The sequence below is a fragment of the Medicago sativa genome, chromosome 8 (assembly GCF_051527215.1).
Source record: "Medicago sativa cultivar Bolivia chromosome 8, Bolivia_mono, whole genome shotgun sequence".
In the NCBI taxonomy this organism is placed as follows: Eukaryota; Viridiplantae; Streptophyta; class Magnoliopsida; order Fabales; family Fabaceae; genus Medicago; species Medicago sativa.
This window is the reverse complement of record NC_140756.1, coordinates 37,739,544-37,756,122: the sequence shown is the minus strand read 5'-3', so window position 1 is coordinate 37,756,122 and position 16,579 is coordinate 37,739,544. Positions and strand designations below refer to the sequence as shown.

Here is a 16,579-nt window from a genome sequence, read left to right as displayed (position 1 = left end):
TTACCTATAAAGGCATGTACTGAGTACTTGGAGGTTTATGAAATGAATTAAGTACCATTTATGATTCTTAGATAGCTTTTTTTATCATTTTCCTCTCTCTTTGTTAGTACTGTTAACAGTATTGTAACAAATTGGTGCTTTCATTTTCACTCACCATGCCTCCCTAAACTGAAAAATTGCTCTCTGAAGAACAAATGCAACAGTTGCGTGAGATGATGGAATCCCTAGTCACCACTCGACTAGATTCATTTCGTGATCAAATCACCATGGCTAATTTAGCTGCTTCCAAACCTACTTCATCTGTTCATCCACCGTACCAACCACTACAACCCAAACCTCCCAAAATAACCCTTCGTCCCTTTGATGGTTCTGAACCCCTCGATTGAATCTTCCAGGCAAAATAGTACTTTGATCTATCTCAAACCCCACATCACCAAAGGCTCACATACATTCCATTTTTCATGACTGGTTCAGCCTTAGCTTGGTTTAAGTGGATCTATGCGAATCACCCTCCGGCGACCTGGGATGAATTTATCAAAGCTCTTGAGCTTCGATTCGGTCCATCGAGCTACGAAAATCACCAAATCGCGTTGTTCAACTTACGGCAAACTGGATCTGTGGTGGCGTATCAATCGCAATTCTAGCATCTCTCGAATCGTACACGTGGTATTCCTCATTTAGTGTTGCTCAATTTCTTCCTCTCTGGGTTGCGTGTTGAAATCCAACGCGAATTGCAGGTTCTTAAACCCTACTCCCTCCATGATGCAATTGGTCTGGCTAAGTTAATTGAGGCTAAACTTGCTGATTCTCGTTACTCTAGTCATCGCTCGGCACGATCGGTTCCACCGCCTCCGCCGGCGACTACCGGAGCTACGCCAGCACAATCATCCATTCCAATCAAGAGGCTCACTGCAGAGGCGATGCAGGAGCGTAGTTCACGAGGACTTTTCTTCAACTGTGATGACCCATGGGTAACAGGTCATCGTTGCAAATCGCGTTAGTTTATGATTTTATTGGTTGACGACGATCACACCACTCCGGTTGAGACAGAGGAAACCCCACCAGAGCCAGAGGACACAGAAGCATCAGACGTTGTAGAACCTGCTCCCATGCTCTTGTCTGAACACTTTCATCTTTCATGGGCTGCTTTACTCGTTTCCCCATCAACACGCACCATGCGTGTCACCGGGCGTATTCAAGAGATGGAGGTGTCTATCCTTATCGACTCTGGAAGTTCACATAACATCCTTCAGCCTCGAGTTGCCTCATTCCTTTAATTGAATGTCGAATCTATCAACCCTTTTCATGTGTTCGTCGGCAATGGGGAGACCATCAAATGTTCAGGTAGTTGTAACAACATTCCGATTCACATTAATGATGCCATATTTCAAGTTCCTTTTATGATTTTACCCATCCATGGTGCTGATGTTGTGTTGGGCGTACAGTGGCTAAGTACTCTAGGTCCATTCCTATCTGATTATAGCATTCCTTGCATTTAATTTTTCCACAATAATAAACCAGTCACTATATCAGGAGCCAATTCACCCACACCTACACATGCTTCATTTTCACAATTTACCTGTTACTTACACACCGACACAATTACATCCATACATTCAATTGATGTTACTCCCATCCAGCCATCTCACCATACTGATGCTATCCCGCCGGGATCTAGAGACCCTTCAATCCAAAACCTTCTCAACAAATTTTCAACGATTTTTTCCCAACCAAAATCACTTCCCCCCCACCTTAGCCAAGACCACCACATACACCTTTTACCCGGCTCTGTCCCTGTTAATGTGAAACCGTACGGATACCCTCACTGCCACAAGGAAACTATGACCAAAATGATTAAAGAAATGCTTGAAAATGGTACTATACGACCCAATACTAGTCCCTTTTCATCACCTGTTTTATTGGTTCGAAAGAAGGATGGGTCTTGGCGCTTTTGCATAGATTACCGTGCCTTGAATGTTATAACGGTTAAAGATCGTTTTCCTATACCAACTGTGGATGAGTTGCTTGATGAGCTCCATGGTGCAACCCACTTCTCTAAACTGGACTTACGATCTGGTTATCATCAGATCCTTCTTGCGTCGGAAGACACATTCAAAACGGCATTTCGCACGGTGGATGGCCATTTTGAATTTTTGGCGATGCCCTTTGGCCTATCTAATGCTCCTTCTACGTTTCAAGCTACAATGAATGCGGTGTTCCGTGAATATTTGAGGCGGTTTATATTGGTGTTTTTTGATGATATTTTGGTTTATAGCCCCAGCTTGGAAGCTCATTTGATACACCTCCAAACTACCTTGGAAATTTTACAACAGCATCAATTTTTTGCTAAGGAATCTAAGTGTTCTTTTGGGGTCAGTAAAGTGGAATATTTGGGTCATATTGTATCTGCCGAAGGAGTAGCGGTTGATCCTTCCAAAATCACCGCAATTTTGGAATAGCCTTGTCCCAATTCTGTCACGGCCTTGAGAGGTTTTTTGGGGCTGACAGGCTATTACCGGAAGTTCGTACGCCACTATGCAACAATTGCAGCGCCATTAACAGAATTGCTTAAAACTAATAATTTCTCTTGGTCAGATGTTGCTTAGAAGTCCTTTCAGAAGCTTAAGGATGCTATGGTTAACCTTCTGGTATTGCGTCTTCCAAACTTCAATGAATTATTTGAGGTTACAACGGACGCATCCGGCATTGCAATTGGGGCGGTTTTATCACAACAAGCACACTCAATTGCATTTTTCAGCAGGAAATTAAGTCCTCGAATGCAAGTTGCATCAGCTTATGACCGTGAGATGTTTGCTATTACGGAAGCGGTAAAAAAATGGCGGCAGTACTTGTTGGGGCGTCATTTCAACATCTTTACTGATCAAAAGAGTTTTAAAGGGCTTCTCAATCAAGTCATTCAAACTCCATCTCAACAACGGTGGTTGACCAAACTCCTCGGATATGATTATGAAATATTCTAGACTCCGGGAAAGGACAATCGAGTGGCTGATGCCTTGTCATGCATCCAACCTATGGAGTCCATTCATATGGCCCTATCAACTTTCCAACCTATGTTAATAGCAACATTGCAGCGCTTTTACACCACACATCAAACAGGTGTGGCTTTGATGAAGAAGTTCGGCAATTCTGCCACAACCACAGAGCCCTTTTCCATCTAGCAAGGTATATTGTATTACCGAAACAGAATCTTTATTCCATTGGAGTGTGAATTGCGCAGAGAACTGTTGAAGGAATTTCATGACTCACCTACGGGAGGCCACTCTGGCATCAAGGGTACAACTGCTCGACTAGCTGCTGTTTTTGCTTGGCCTAACATGGCTATGGATGTGAGGACGTACATTAAGGAATGTTTAGTATGCCAAAGCAGTAAGTATTCAACTCAAAAGACTCCAGGGTTACTGCAACCTCTTCCCATTCCGACTCAAGTGTGGCAAGATATATCGATGGATTTTATCACTCATTTACCAATGGTTCATGGTAAATCTGTCATATGGGTTATAGTGGACATGCTCACCAAATATGGTCACTTCATAGCCTTACCAAGTGGGTACTCTGCCACTCATATTGCTGTCATTTATATGACCGAGATTTACAAACTCCATGGAATTCCCAAATCTATTGTTAGTGATCGAGACAGGGTGTTTATAAGCAAGATTTGGAAGGAGCTCTTCAGACTTAGTGGTACCCAATTGGCATTTTCTAGTGCTTATCACCCCCAATCGGATGGCCAAACGGAAGTAACGAACCGTACACTTGAAACTTACTTAAGATGCTATGTAACTGATACACCCCGAAACTGACTCCAGTACTTACATCTAGCAGAATATTGGTACAATACCACTTATCACTCGACCATCAAAATGACTCCTTTCCAAGCTTTGTATGGCAGACTGCCTCCCAACTTAACAATATACAGTCCGGGCTCCACTCCTATTGCCACACTTGACGAAACCTTGTCTCAACGTCAAGCTCAGCTGCAACTACTTAAGTAGAATCTCACCTATGCTCAACAAAGGATGCGGTCTCAAGCTAATTCACATAGGGTGGACCTCACTTTCAAGGTGGGTGATTGGGTTATGCTACGACTCCAACCTTACCGGCAACATTCTGTCCGAAACCGTCAGAGTCCTAAACTTTCACGCCGCTTCTACGGGTCTTTTAAGGTGCTGAAGGTGATCGGGAATGTAGCATATGAGCTACAACTGCTAACCACTGTGCGTATTCACCCGGTTTTCCACGTCTCTAAACTCAAGGCTTTCCATGGCACACCTCTTGCCACAGTTCCAGAATTGGCAGCAGAGATCGTTGGCACTCGCATTGAACTACGCCCTGCAAAATTATTGGGTTCTCGAACTCTACAGACTGATCACGGGTATCGCAGACAGGTCCTCACACAATGGCAGGATGCTCCGGAAAATGAAGCAACATGGGAGGACAAAGAGGAGTTTCAGACCTCTTTCCCATCTTTTGACCTTGAGGACAAGGTCCTTCCAGATGGGGTAGGCAATGATACAGCTATTGGACCAAGTGATGGGCTTGTGACAAAAAGGAAGAGGACTGCTCCAATATGGATGAATGACTACTATCCACATTAAGGTTTTAGAATAATTATCTGATAATTCTGTTAACACTTTTAAAGGGATGTAAGACACTTGTCATGATCTGTACTGTGCACTAATCAAGCCTATTACCTATAAAGGCATGTACTGAGTACTTGGAGGTTTATGAAATGAATTAAGTACCATTTATGATTCTTAGATAGCTTTTTTTATCATTTTCCTCTCTCTTTGTTAGTACTGTTAACAGTATTGTAACATAAACACATCTTGCATTGATTACAAACAGGCCCGGATGAATGCCCAGATGCTTTAGGGGTTAATTCACTACATCAGCTCAAAGGGTAGAGTCAGGTCCTGAAGTGTGGCAGAAAGGAAGAAAAAAAACACAAAATTGTGGTATATGTTACTCCGATCAGTGTTATAAAAGAAACCTCGTTAGTCCTCGTGAGCTTAGCTGAGTTTGTAGGGACAATGCATAAAATATGCAAAGGTCCGGGTTCAAATCCCGGCCACCACCAAAAAAAAAAAAAACCTCTCTTCTTAGATTCATTTAATAATGATGTATTTGGTCTATACCATGAACTAAATATATTATTTATTGAATGAATCAAAATATACTTTCTCTTATAACTACGTTACAATGCAATTCCAAAGTGGTTTAAACAGCCGCGGTACAACCGAGTGTAGCGTAAATAATGTTTACCCATTGTAATTTAAGTGAATTTTGGTTTACCTTATGTAATATTTTTTATAAAATTCAAACTTGTTATTTGAATATTCTTCATCTTTTAAACTTTCATGACATCAAATTTCAAAACTTAAGTTACTTTCCTCTATGATATTTGAACAAATTTTGGTTTACTACCGACCATATCATTTATTTTGTACAGTCAAATCTCACAAAGGTATAAAAACAGCGAATCTTTAAATTACAAAATTGGAACATGAAGAAGAACAAAATATTAAAGGGGATATGTAATAGGAAAATTCAAATTTTATCAAGACTTGCTCGTTATCGAAATGAAAGAGGATGATACATCCCCGATGATGCTTAATATTGTTTATCTCACTTCTGAAATTGGTCAAAAACTACACCAGCTGTTGTTAACTTCCGCTCGGATTTTTCAGCAGCATTTAACTATTGTTGAACACTTTTAATATCGGTTCAATCACTTTTTAAATCGGTTGAACCGATCTTAAAACTGTCCAATGACAATTAACTATCACTGGTGTTGTTTTTGAGCAATTTCAGAAGTGAGATGAGTAAAAATCATGATACTTAGGTACCGTTTGGCCAGGCTTTTTTTGGGTCTAAAAGCTACTTTAAAACAAAGTTAAAATAAAGCCCTTTAAGAAAAAGTTAAAGTTGTTTGATTTCTTTATTTTTAAGTTAAAAGTTGTTTGGCAAAATATTGTACAAAATTTTGAATTTATTATTTTTTTGCTGGTGTTCGGGGTTCGAACCCGGGACCTTGCATATATAATAAGAATAGTTGATTTTTTCTTTTCGAATTATACTCTATAACAAATTTTGTTATAAGAATACCATATTTTTAGTGTCATTCAAAAAGATAAGAATTTATATTATATAATATTATATTTGTTACATTGTTTTTTTTGAAGGATATTTGTTACATTGTTGGTGTCATTGAAAAAGATATGTTTAGTTTTTATAATAAGAAAAAAATATGCATGGTTTGTTACAATACAAATGTGTAAAATATATATAAGTATAATTTTTTTAGGTAACTACGCTTGTACTTTTAATTAAAATCAAAATTTTATAAAAATAAGTATACGCATTACGCAACACTACAAAAAAAATTATGTGCATTAGCATAACAAAAAAAACAGACAGACGGACATAAAGTATTACTCTATACGCTAATGTGTGTGTATATATATTTCAGAGGTTGAAGAAAGGGAATAAAAATATTCGGTGTCATTCAATGACAACGTGAATAAAAATATTTGCAAGGTTGTAATAATTAAAAGATATTGAAATTAATGTATAAGTGATAAAAGGATAATAAAATTCCTTCAAAAATAGATAATAAAATTAAATGGACCCTCCTTAAAAAAAAATTAAATGAACCGGTTAAAAAAATAAAATAAAATAAAATGGAAGGAAAAAACATATTGAAATCTAATATTAAAAAATAAAAGAAAAAGGTTGCCAACGTGAGTTGAAGAGAGGTGCTTGTGAAATAAATTGTGGAGAAGTAGTTTTTTGAAGTAGTATTCAACAATTTTTGGTCAAAGCTCATTCCATTCAATTTTATGCATTCTAAAAAAAGTACTTTTTTTAGAAGATACTTAATTGATATCGTGTTTGGCCTAGCTTCTCCTTAAAAATGTAGAGAAGCTGAAAAAAAAAGCCTGGTCAAACGGTACCTTAGAAGGCCTTTCATTCAAAAGGCCCGAATCAATATGAACGTGAATGATAACACACTAATAATTAAAGATAAAAACTTGGAGGCGTGTTACAACTTATTCCAAAGGGTAAGCATTGTTCGTACCAAAGGACGAACAAGGAAATCATCATCATAACCATCTCGATGAAAGAGAAAAAGGGAGTCGAGCTAATGATGTAAAACAAACGCTTATTGTGTGGCAACTCAAATTTCCATCCCTTTACTTTTTACCTGTGCAGTTTATAATTTTATGCATAATGATTTTAATCAAAAAAACGTTTTGGATAGGGTGGTAGTTTTACAGCTGATAATGAAACTTAAAATTGAAAAATTATGTTATCTACCAAATTCGCTAGACGAAGACATGTTCACCTAGGAAATCTATTCATTTTTAATAATAAACATTATATGATTGTTCGTGATGTGAGAGCTTCGAAATTGACAGATACATATTCCAAAGTATTTTGCACAAGAGTGAGTAGATAAATAACAATCATATGAGAGGCTTATTCTTCTCATTATCTTTCCTTATTGATTCCTTCATCTCCAACAAAATTTGAAAGACTTAAAACTTTATAATTTAGCAATACATAGACCCCGTTTGAATTGAGTTTATGAAAAATAACTTATATAAATAAATAAGTTTTACTTTAATTTATAAGCTCTCACTAACGAAAATTGTATCTTCATAAACCGTTTTTTCATAAAATACCTTAACAAACTTATAAATAATACATAAAAACTTATTTATTTTCATAAGTTGTTTTGTATAAGCTCTAAAATAAACTAATCCAAAAGAACCCATATTCCTACGGTAAGATTCATTTGAATTAATATTGAGTTTTTAGAACCCATGATATTCTTCTATTTTTGAACGGTTATTCGGTAACTTTTATATAGATTATGTAGTCACAAAATGACAACAATTAAATGACCGCGTGGCCTAATGGATAAGGCGCTCGCCTCCGGAGCGGGAGATTGTGGGTTCGAGTCCCACCGTGGTCGCTTTTTCATACTTTTTTCCTGCACGGTGGGTTCGAGTCCCACCGTGGTCGCTTTTTCATACTTTTTTCCTGCACGAGATTGAATTCACTTGTATTTCGCGTTAATTTGAGGATTTATAATTCATAATTGTTTAGGTTTTTTTTAACTCAAGAATATAGTCCCCTAAAAACAACTCAAAACTATGTAATTTTTTTAAGGTGAACGCAAAACTATATATTATTCCTCAAAAATTTATTTTTAAATAATTATTTAGATTGTAATAATTTCTTTTGGTAAGTTAAGAGTATGTTAAAACATCACAAAGACTTAACATATGTTTGGCTTTAATTTTAGAGGGTCAAAAGTGATTCTAGATGTTTTAAAATTGATTTTTCATGTTTGGGTGATTAAAGAAGAATTGATTTTACTTCTAGAATTCAGTTTGCTTGAAATTATAATTTGTAGCTTTTGTCTTCTACACTTGATTTTAAAGTTAAATTTATTGTCAAATTAGTTTTTACATAAATATATCCAAACACAAAATCACTTTGACTCGTTTTTATTCAAAGAAGGAGCTAATGTTATTTAAAGTAGACTTTGAAAAGAATTATGATTTTGTAGATTGGGGATATTTAGATGCAGTCATGGGCAGAATGTCTTTTCCAACTTTATGGAGGAAATGGATTAGAGAGTGTGTTTGTATGGCTTCAACGTTGGTGTTAGTCAATGGTAGACCGACATATGATTTTCATTTGCAGCGAGGCCTAAGACAAGTGATCCTCTTTCTCCTTCTTTTTTTGTTGGCGGCAGAGGGGTTGAATATTTTAATGAAAGCCATGGTGGATTCAATTTTTTTCCGGGATATCGTATTGGTCCGACGAATTCAGTTGTTATTTCTAACCTTCAGTTTGCTGATGACACATTACTTATGGGGGTTAGAAATGGTGTTAACGTTCGTGCGTTACAGGTTGTTCTTGTTCTTTTTGAGGCTATGTCTGGATTAAAGGTAAATTTTAATAAGAGCCTGTTGCTTGGGGTAAATATTTCGGATTTTTGGTTGAGTGAGGTGGCGTCCGCTCTGAGTTATAGAGTGGGTAAGGTGCCTTTCATGTATTTGGGCCTCTCTATTGGTGGTGATCTGATGTGGTTGGTGTTTTGGGAGCCTGTTGTGACCCACATTAATAATAGATTGTCAGGTTGGAAGAATCGTTTTCTTTCATTTGGTAGTCGCTTGATCCTTCTTAAGTCTGTCATGACTTCTCTGCCTGTATATGCCATTTCCTTCTTCAAAGCTCTTTCTTGTATAATCTCTTATATTGAATCTCTTTTTAATAATTTTTTTGTGGTGGGGATCATAAGAAAATTACTTGGATTGGTTGGAAAATTGTTCGTTTAAGAAAGGAGTATTGAGGGTTGAGGGAGTTTAATATCGCTTTGTTAGAAATATGGTGTTAGTGGATATAGGAGGTTTATGGTATAGGGTGCTGGCTACTCGTTATGGTGTTGGTGGATGTTAGTGGATATAGGAGCTTAGAATATTGCATGCGTTTATTATTGGTGAGTCGAGTCATGCTTGATTTTGTGAATTTGTGTATACGTGCATTGGTGAAATTTGGTGACCGTTGTGAATACTTGGATAAGTTGAATCGTAAGCATTCTATGAAGCCCAGATACTTCAAAATGGGTGACGTACCGTATCCCATGCGTATCATGCACCGATACCTGCCCGATACTTCAAGATACGTATCGGAAGAGTATCGGATCATTAAATTTTAATTTTTTTAAAAATAATTATCCGATACTTTTTCGATACTTCCCGATACGTATCGGAAGAGTATCAGATAATATAAATTTTATTTTTTTATATCATTTTGATTTATGTTTTTTTCTTTAAAAAGTAAGAAAGAACATTATATTACTATAGCACTAACAATGTTCCTTTTGGATATAATATAGATTTGATAGTTCTCTTTTTGGGATAATATTGTATATATAATTGACTAATCATCACTCTCTTAATCGTCAATATTACTTATATTTATGTTGATATGTTACGGGCCTATGACTGGTTTCTTGTGTTTGTTAATATATTTGCATATTAAAAAAATTGTTATAATTATATTGTACGTTTAATTATATAATTTTTTTTATTAACGTATCCCGGCCGTATCGTATCTTGAGTTTTGAAAATTTTTCCGTATCGACGTATCGATGTCGTATCGTATCCGTATCCGGGCTTCAAAGTATGCATTACTTGAGGTGTTTGTATACTTGGGGAATTATAATGATGTTGAATTTATTAATCATGTGAGTTTTGATTATGTCAATTACTTTCCATGATTATGTTAAATTATGAATTTTGAACTAAACCTCAATGGTCATTTGGTTGACCGTCTACCTTATTCGTATGGATGGTAGACGGCGTGCAGGAGTAGCTGCTTTGCATTGGTGAGTTGCTTAACGAAAGCTCGAAGCTTCCTCGTTTACTATTTTTCGGAGTCTAGTGTGCTGGCTCTGATTAGGGTGTCTTTTTTGTTTGGAGTCTTACAACTATTTGATGTTTATTACTCAGTTGTTGAGATGAGATGTTATATTTTGTGATGTAGTATGATTTTATGACATGATTACTTAGAGATGTTTTACTAAATGTAGTTGTGGTGATGTTTTTATTCCGCTGCGATATTTTGAGAAAATTATTATCTATGTATGCTTGGTGATTTATTGAAGAAGTAACATCTAAATTCTTGATATGCTCGTATCATTAACGTAATTATCGCTTTTAGAGTTTAGAATGTTACACGAGTGTTCCGAATGTTAAAGAAGATAAATGACTTTTAAAGAACGCAGGTGTAAAAAAAAAGAGTATTACTTTTCCCACCCTATGGCCTTCTAGCGCGCCCTGCAAAAATTCCAAAAATACACCTGGTCCGGATTACATATTCCGAACCAGATTGTTAGTGTTTCCGGATTATAAAATCCGGACAAATACGATATGAATATTTTGTGTCTTTCTTTGATGTCAAGGGTCTCTGTTGACCGTTATACGACCCCCGCATAAGCTGAAATGCAATTGCAGGGGTCGTATGAGCGGTCAACAATGACCATGAGACCACAAACACTCCTAAAAGCTACCTAAAAAACTTAAAAAAAAATTGAAGAAAATGTAAGAAAGGAGGTGAAGAAGAATGAAGGAAAATGTTGAAGATCCATGCCTTTTTATAGCCTTATATAAGTCATAGGTCTTAATTACAGTCAAATAAAACGTGTTACACATTCAAAACCATAAAAAAAATGCATTCAAACTCCACTAACCGGCCTAACCTTTGGTGAAACGTCACCGACCAAAATGTTACTGAGGGTTTCCGGAAAATACAATCCGGAAAGCATGCAGTTCTTCCGGATTATATAGTCCGAACTCCACCTGACCCTTTATTTGGATCGTTTTCATTGCGAATGCCTTGGAAAAAAATAGATCAAAAATACATAACATAAATAAAAGCAACTTAAGACAAATAAACAGTTAAAAAAAACCATAATAACATAAATGATGAATCTTTTGGGAAGGTGTTCGAAGAGGAGCTTTTGAACTCGATCATGCCGGCCTGTCAACTGACATGTTACGATCGGCAGGCCGACATGATCGAGTTCATAAGAACCTCTTCTTTGGAGTTAGATCTGCAACACAATGAAGAAATGCAAGGTATTTTCAAGAGGATTTCTTTGAGTTAGATCCTGCCTTGCCAAATGACATATTCATCTGGCAGGCAGCAAAATCTAACTCATAGAAACCTCTTGATATTTTTGAGTTATCTATCTATCAAAGAGGCATCAAGGACTATCTATATATTTTTGACACCATGCTAAGGATCTTCATCTTGCCGTCAAATAGAGAGCTAACTCATCCATTCGCGACAGCATGAGAAAGATCCTCAGCTTGATGACAAAAATTTTCATGGTTTGCTTTGGTGTGTTTGTGTGTTTTGATGGTATTGAAGGTGAAAACCGAAGAGGATGTATTTATAGAGGTCTTTGGATGTTGTGGACCACATAAACTCTTAGTGCAATGTGGTTCATACAAAAGAATCCTATGCTGAGCCATTCCGGATTACATTTTCCGGAATACACTTACGCCCTATGTTTTTCCGGATTACGTAGTCCGAACAGAATATGTTTGGTTATTTTATCGATTAAATGAACATCTTTGCTGTGAATTAAAACATAATAACGCACGCAATTAAATTCAACAATAGATAACTAACACGCAATAAAACACGCAATTAAAACATAATGCAACAACTTAATTCAACAACACATAACTAACACGCAATTAAAACAACATAAAACACGCAATTAATTAAAACATAACACATTATCACGGATCATCTAAACTAACTTCTTCCTCCTCTGGTCCCTCTAGCTGAGCCTTGATCTCTTCGTAGTTCCTGGGCCGGTGCAAACTTTTCAGAATTTGATCAGCAGATCTAACCAAAGAAGCGTCGAACTCGATCGGTCCTCTAGCGCTGTGCTGACCAAAGACAGAGAACATGGTTCTCATGTCGTCGTCGTTTGTGAGTTCCATCCGGCTGAAGCGAAGAGATCCGGCAGAGTCGGACAATGGACATTGATATTCGACACTGACCACCCTCCTCGTGTCTCTGCGGTTGAGTTGACGGTTGATTTGATCCAGCTCATCCTTCAGCCCGGAGAGGGTGACATCGTCGCGAATCCTAAACAGATGTGGTGATGTTCCACCATTGTAGTAGACTGCCGCTAGCTTGGTGTTCGGATTAAAGCCAGGGAATTCCATGATTTTTTTCCCTGGTGTAGTTTACTTGTAATGAAATCAGGGACCCCTATTTATAGAGGCATTTGGGCGCTGTTGACCACAAAAATTATCGGTGCAATGCGGGCCACACAGAAGAATCCAATGCTGAAGCAATCCGGTTTATATAATCCGAACCAACCCTCACCATACACAACGTCCCAAGTTTCACTTTGGGACACCCCATTATCGTCTTTTTCCGAAATACGTAATCCGGAATGCATGTGAATTCCGGATTATATCTTCCGGACTGCACCAGTAGTTTAGGCCGGTGGTCTGCACCACAAAGAAAACATTTTTCAAACGTTTTGGGCGGTGGTCAAGTGTAAAAACACGTTTTTTGACCGGCATTGATGGCTTCCCCACCGTTTTTTTATCCCCCCTCCCCTATAAATATGCTCCTCTTCTCCATTTTCTCACACCTTCTTCGTTCTTCTCTTCTCCTCTTCTACAACGATGTGTTTCCATCGCTGGTCTTTCATAGAAAGAGGCCTCTTTGGAAATACATCAGGGGTCATATGATCGGTCAATAGGGTAGGGGTCAGTCTGAATCTGAGGTGGGTTTGCCTGGGTGTCATGTTGACCATCATGATCTCTTGTTCCGTAGAGGCACCTGTGCCCCCTCTGTCTCCCCACCAACAACTTTTCTTCTTCCCCGCCATCTTCTTTCCTCCCACCCTCCTTCCTCTCCATCAGTGGCTGGAGTTAGAGCTGGAGCCACTGGTATAGCATAGGTAATAGGATAGGATTAGAAATAGATTTAGGCTCTTATGTAATAAGTTTAAAAAGCTTGAAAATTATTGTAATGTATTGTTCATATATTAATAAAATGAGTTGTTTTTATGTTTGTTTCTTTTTATTTCTGTTTTTTGCTTTATTTGCATTTTATTTTACGAATTGCAGAGCTTAAAATTGCAAAAATTCTGGTAAAAAACTATTCCGGATTTTATAATCCGGATACATCTGCAAAATTCTAACAATTTAAACCGGAAAACGTAATCCGGACAAGGGGTAAAATTGGAAAAAAAAATAGGACGCGCGAGGAAAGACATAGGGTGGAAAAAGTAACACTAAAAAAAAAATTAAAGTAGTTTAGTTGAGTTGCATCAAAAAATAAAAAATATTTTAATTGAGAATAAAAACAAAAAGTAATCAAGTTACGTTTTCACGCACATCAATAGTATATATATAAAGTAAGGTTTTTTATGCCACATGTCACTTCCACATTCATTCTCAATATTTTTATTATTTTTTCTATTTTATTTAACATAAATATCTCAACAAACTTTTGATCTTATGCACTCAGTATTTTTTATCTCAACAAACTACACATCAATCAATCAATCAATAGTATATATATAAAGTAAGGTTTTTTATGCCACATGTCACTTCCACATTCATTCTCAATATTTTTATTATTTTTTCTATTTTATTTAACATAAATATCTCAACAAACTTCTTTTGATCTTATGCACTCAGTATTTTTTATCTCAACAAACTACACATCAATCAATCAATCAATAGTATATATATAAAGTAAGGTTTTTTATGCCACATGTCACTTCCACATTCATTCTCAATATTTTTATTATTTTTTCTATTTTATTTAACATAAATATCTCAACAAACTTTTGATCTTATGCACTCAGTATTTTTTATCTCAACAAACTACACATCAATCAATCAATCAATAGTATATATATAAAGTAAGGTTTTTTATGCCACATGTCACTTCCACATTCATTCTCAATATTTTTATTATTTTTTCTATTTTATTTAACATAAATATCTCAACAAACTTTTGATCTTATGCACTCAGTATTTTTTATCTCAACAAACTACACATCAATCAATCAATCAATAGTATATATATAAAGTAAGGTTTTTTATGCCACATGTCACTTCCACATTCATTCTCAATATTTTTATTATTTTTTCTATTTTATTTAACATAAATATCTCAACAAACTTTTGATCTTATGCACTCAGTATTTTTTATCTCAACAAACTACACATCAATCAATCAATCAATAGTATATATATAAAGTAAGGTTTTTTATGCCACATGTCATTTCGACATTCATTCTCAATATTTTTATTATATTTTCTATTTTGTTTAACATAAATATCTCAACAAACTTCTTTTGATCTTATGCACTCAGTATTTTTTATCTCAACAAACTACACATCAATCAATCAATCAATAGTATATATATAAAGTAAGGTTTTTTATGCCACATGTCACTTCCACATTCATTCTCAATATTTTTATTATTTTTTCTATTTTATTTAACATAAATATCTCAACAAACTTCTTTTGATCTTATGCACTCAGTATTTTTTATCTCAACAAACTACACATCAATCAATCAATCAATAGTATATATATAAAGTAAGGTTTTTTATGCCACATGTCACTTCCACATTCATTCTCAATATTTTTATTATTTTTTCTATTTTATTTTTTTCTGTTTTATTTAACATAAATATCTCAACAAACTTCTTTTGATCTTATGCACTCAGTATTTTTTATCTCAACAAACTACACATCAATCAATCAATCAATAGTATATATATAAATTAAGGTTTTTTATGCCACATGTCACTTCCACATTCATTCTCAATATTTTTATTATTTTTTCTATTTTATTTTTTTCTGTTTTATTTAACATAAATATCTCAACAAACTTCTTTTGATCTTATGCACTCAGTATTTTTTATCTCAACAAACTACACATCAATCAATCAATCAATAGTATATATATAAAGTAAGGTTTTTTATGCCACATGTCACTTCCACATTCATTCTCAATATTTTTATTATTTTTTCTATTTTATTTAACATAAATATCTCAACAAACTTTTGATCTTATGCACTCAGTATTTTTTATCTCAACAAACTACACATCAATCAATCAATCAATAGTATATATATAAAGTAAGGTTTTTTATGCCACATGTCACTTCCACATTCACTTCCACATTCATTCTCAATATTTTTATTATTTTTTCTATTTTATTTAACATAAATATCTCAACAAACTTTTGATATTATGCACTCAGTATTTTTTATCTCAACAAACTACACATCAATCAATCAATCAATAGTATCAATAGTATATATATAAAGTAAGGTTTTTTATGCCACATGTCACTTCCACATTCATTCTCAATATTTTTATTATTTTTTCTATTTTATTTAACATAAATATCTCAACAAACTTTTGATCTTATGCACTCAGTATTTTTTATCTCAATCAATCAATCAATCAATAGTATATATATAAAGTAAGGTTTTTTATGCCACATGTCACTTCCACATTCATTCTCAATATTTTTATTATTTTTTCTATTTTATTTAACATAAATATCTCAACAAACTTTTGATCTTATGCACTCAGTATTTTTTATCTCAACAAACTACACATCAATCAATCAATAATCAATAGTATATATATATAAAGTAAGGTTTTTTATGCCACATGTCACTTCCACATTCATTCTCAATATTTTTATTATTTTTTCTATTTTATTTAACATAAATATCTCAACAAACTTTTGATCTTATGCACTCAGTGTTTTTTATCTCAATCAATCAATCAATCAATAGTATATATATAAAGTAAGGTTTTTTATGCCACATGTCACTTCCACATTCATTCTCAATATTTTTATTATTTTTTCTATTTTATTTAACATAAATATCTCAACAAACTTTTGATCTTATGCACTCAGTATTTTTTATCTCAACAAACTACACATCAATCAATCAATAATCA

The 16,579-nt window shown here is 35.1% G+C and overlaps 2 protein-coding genes and 1 non-coding gene across 3 annotated transcripts; 2 read left to right on the top strand and 1 right to left on the bottom strand.

Annotated features, from left to right (window-relative positions):
• Window positions 1-4,037: 4,037 nt before the first annotated feature.
• Window positions 4,038-4,616, top strand: LOC146898920 (uncharacterized). Its single transcript, XM_085736657.1, has one exon. The coding sequence runs from the start codon at window positions 4,038-4,040 to the stop codon at window positions 4,614-4,616; it is 579 nt and encodes a 192-aa protein (XP_085592783.1).
• Window positions 4,617-7,926: 3,310 nt separating this feature from the next.
• On the top strand, window positions 7,927-7,999 carry TRNAR-CCG (transfer RNA arginine (anticodon CCG)). Its single transcript has one exon. It is a non-coding gene; the product is annotated as a tRNA-Arg (tRNA).
• Window positions 8,000-11,647: 3,648 nt separating this feature from the next.
• LOC146898918 (uncharacterized) lies at window positions 11,648-12,785 on the bottom strand. Its single transcript, XM_085736655.1, has 2 exons — window positions 12,372-12,785; window positions 11,648-11,653 (listed from the first exon to the last, which is right to left on the bottom strand). Exons 1-2 carry the CDS (start codon window positions 12,783-12,785, stop codon window positions 11,648-11,650), a joined length of 420 nt encoding a protein of 139 aa, XP_085592781.1.
• Window positions 12,786-16,579: the final 3,794 nt, after the last annotated feature.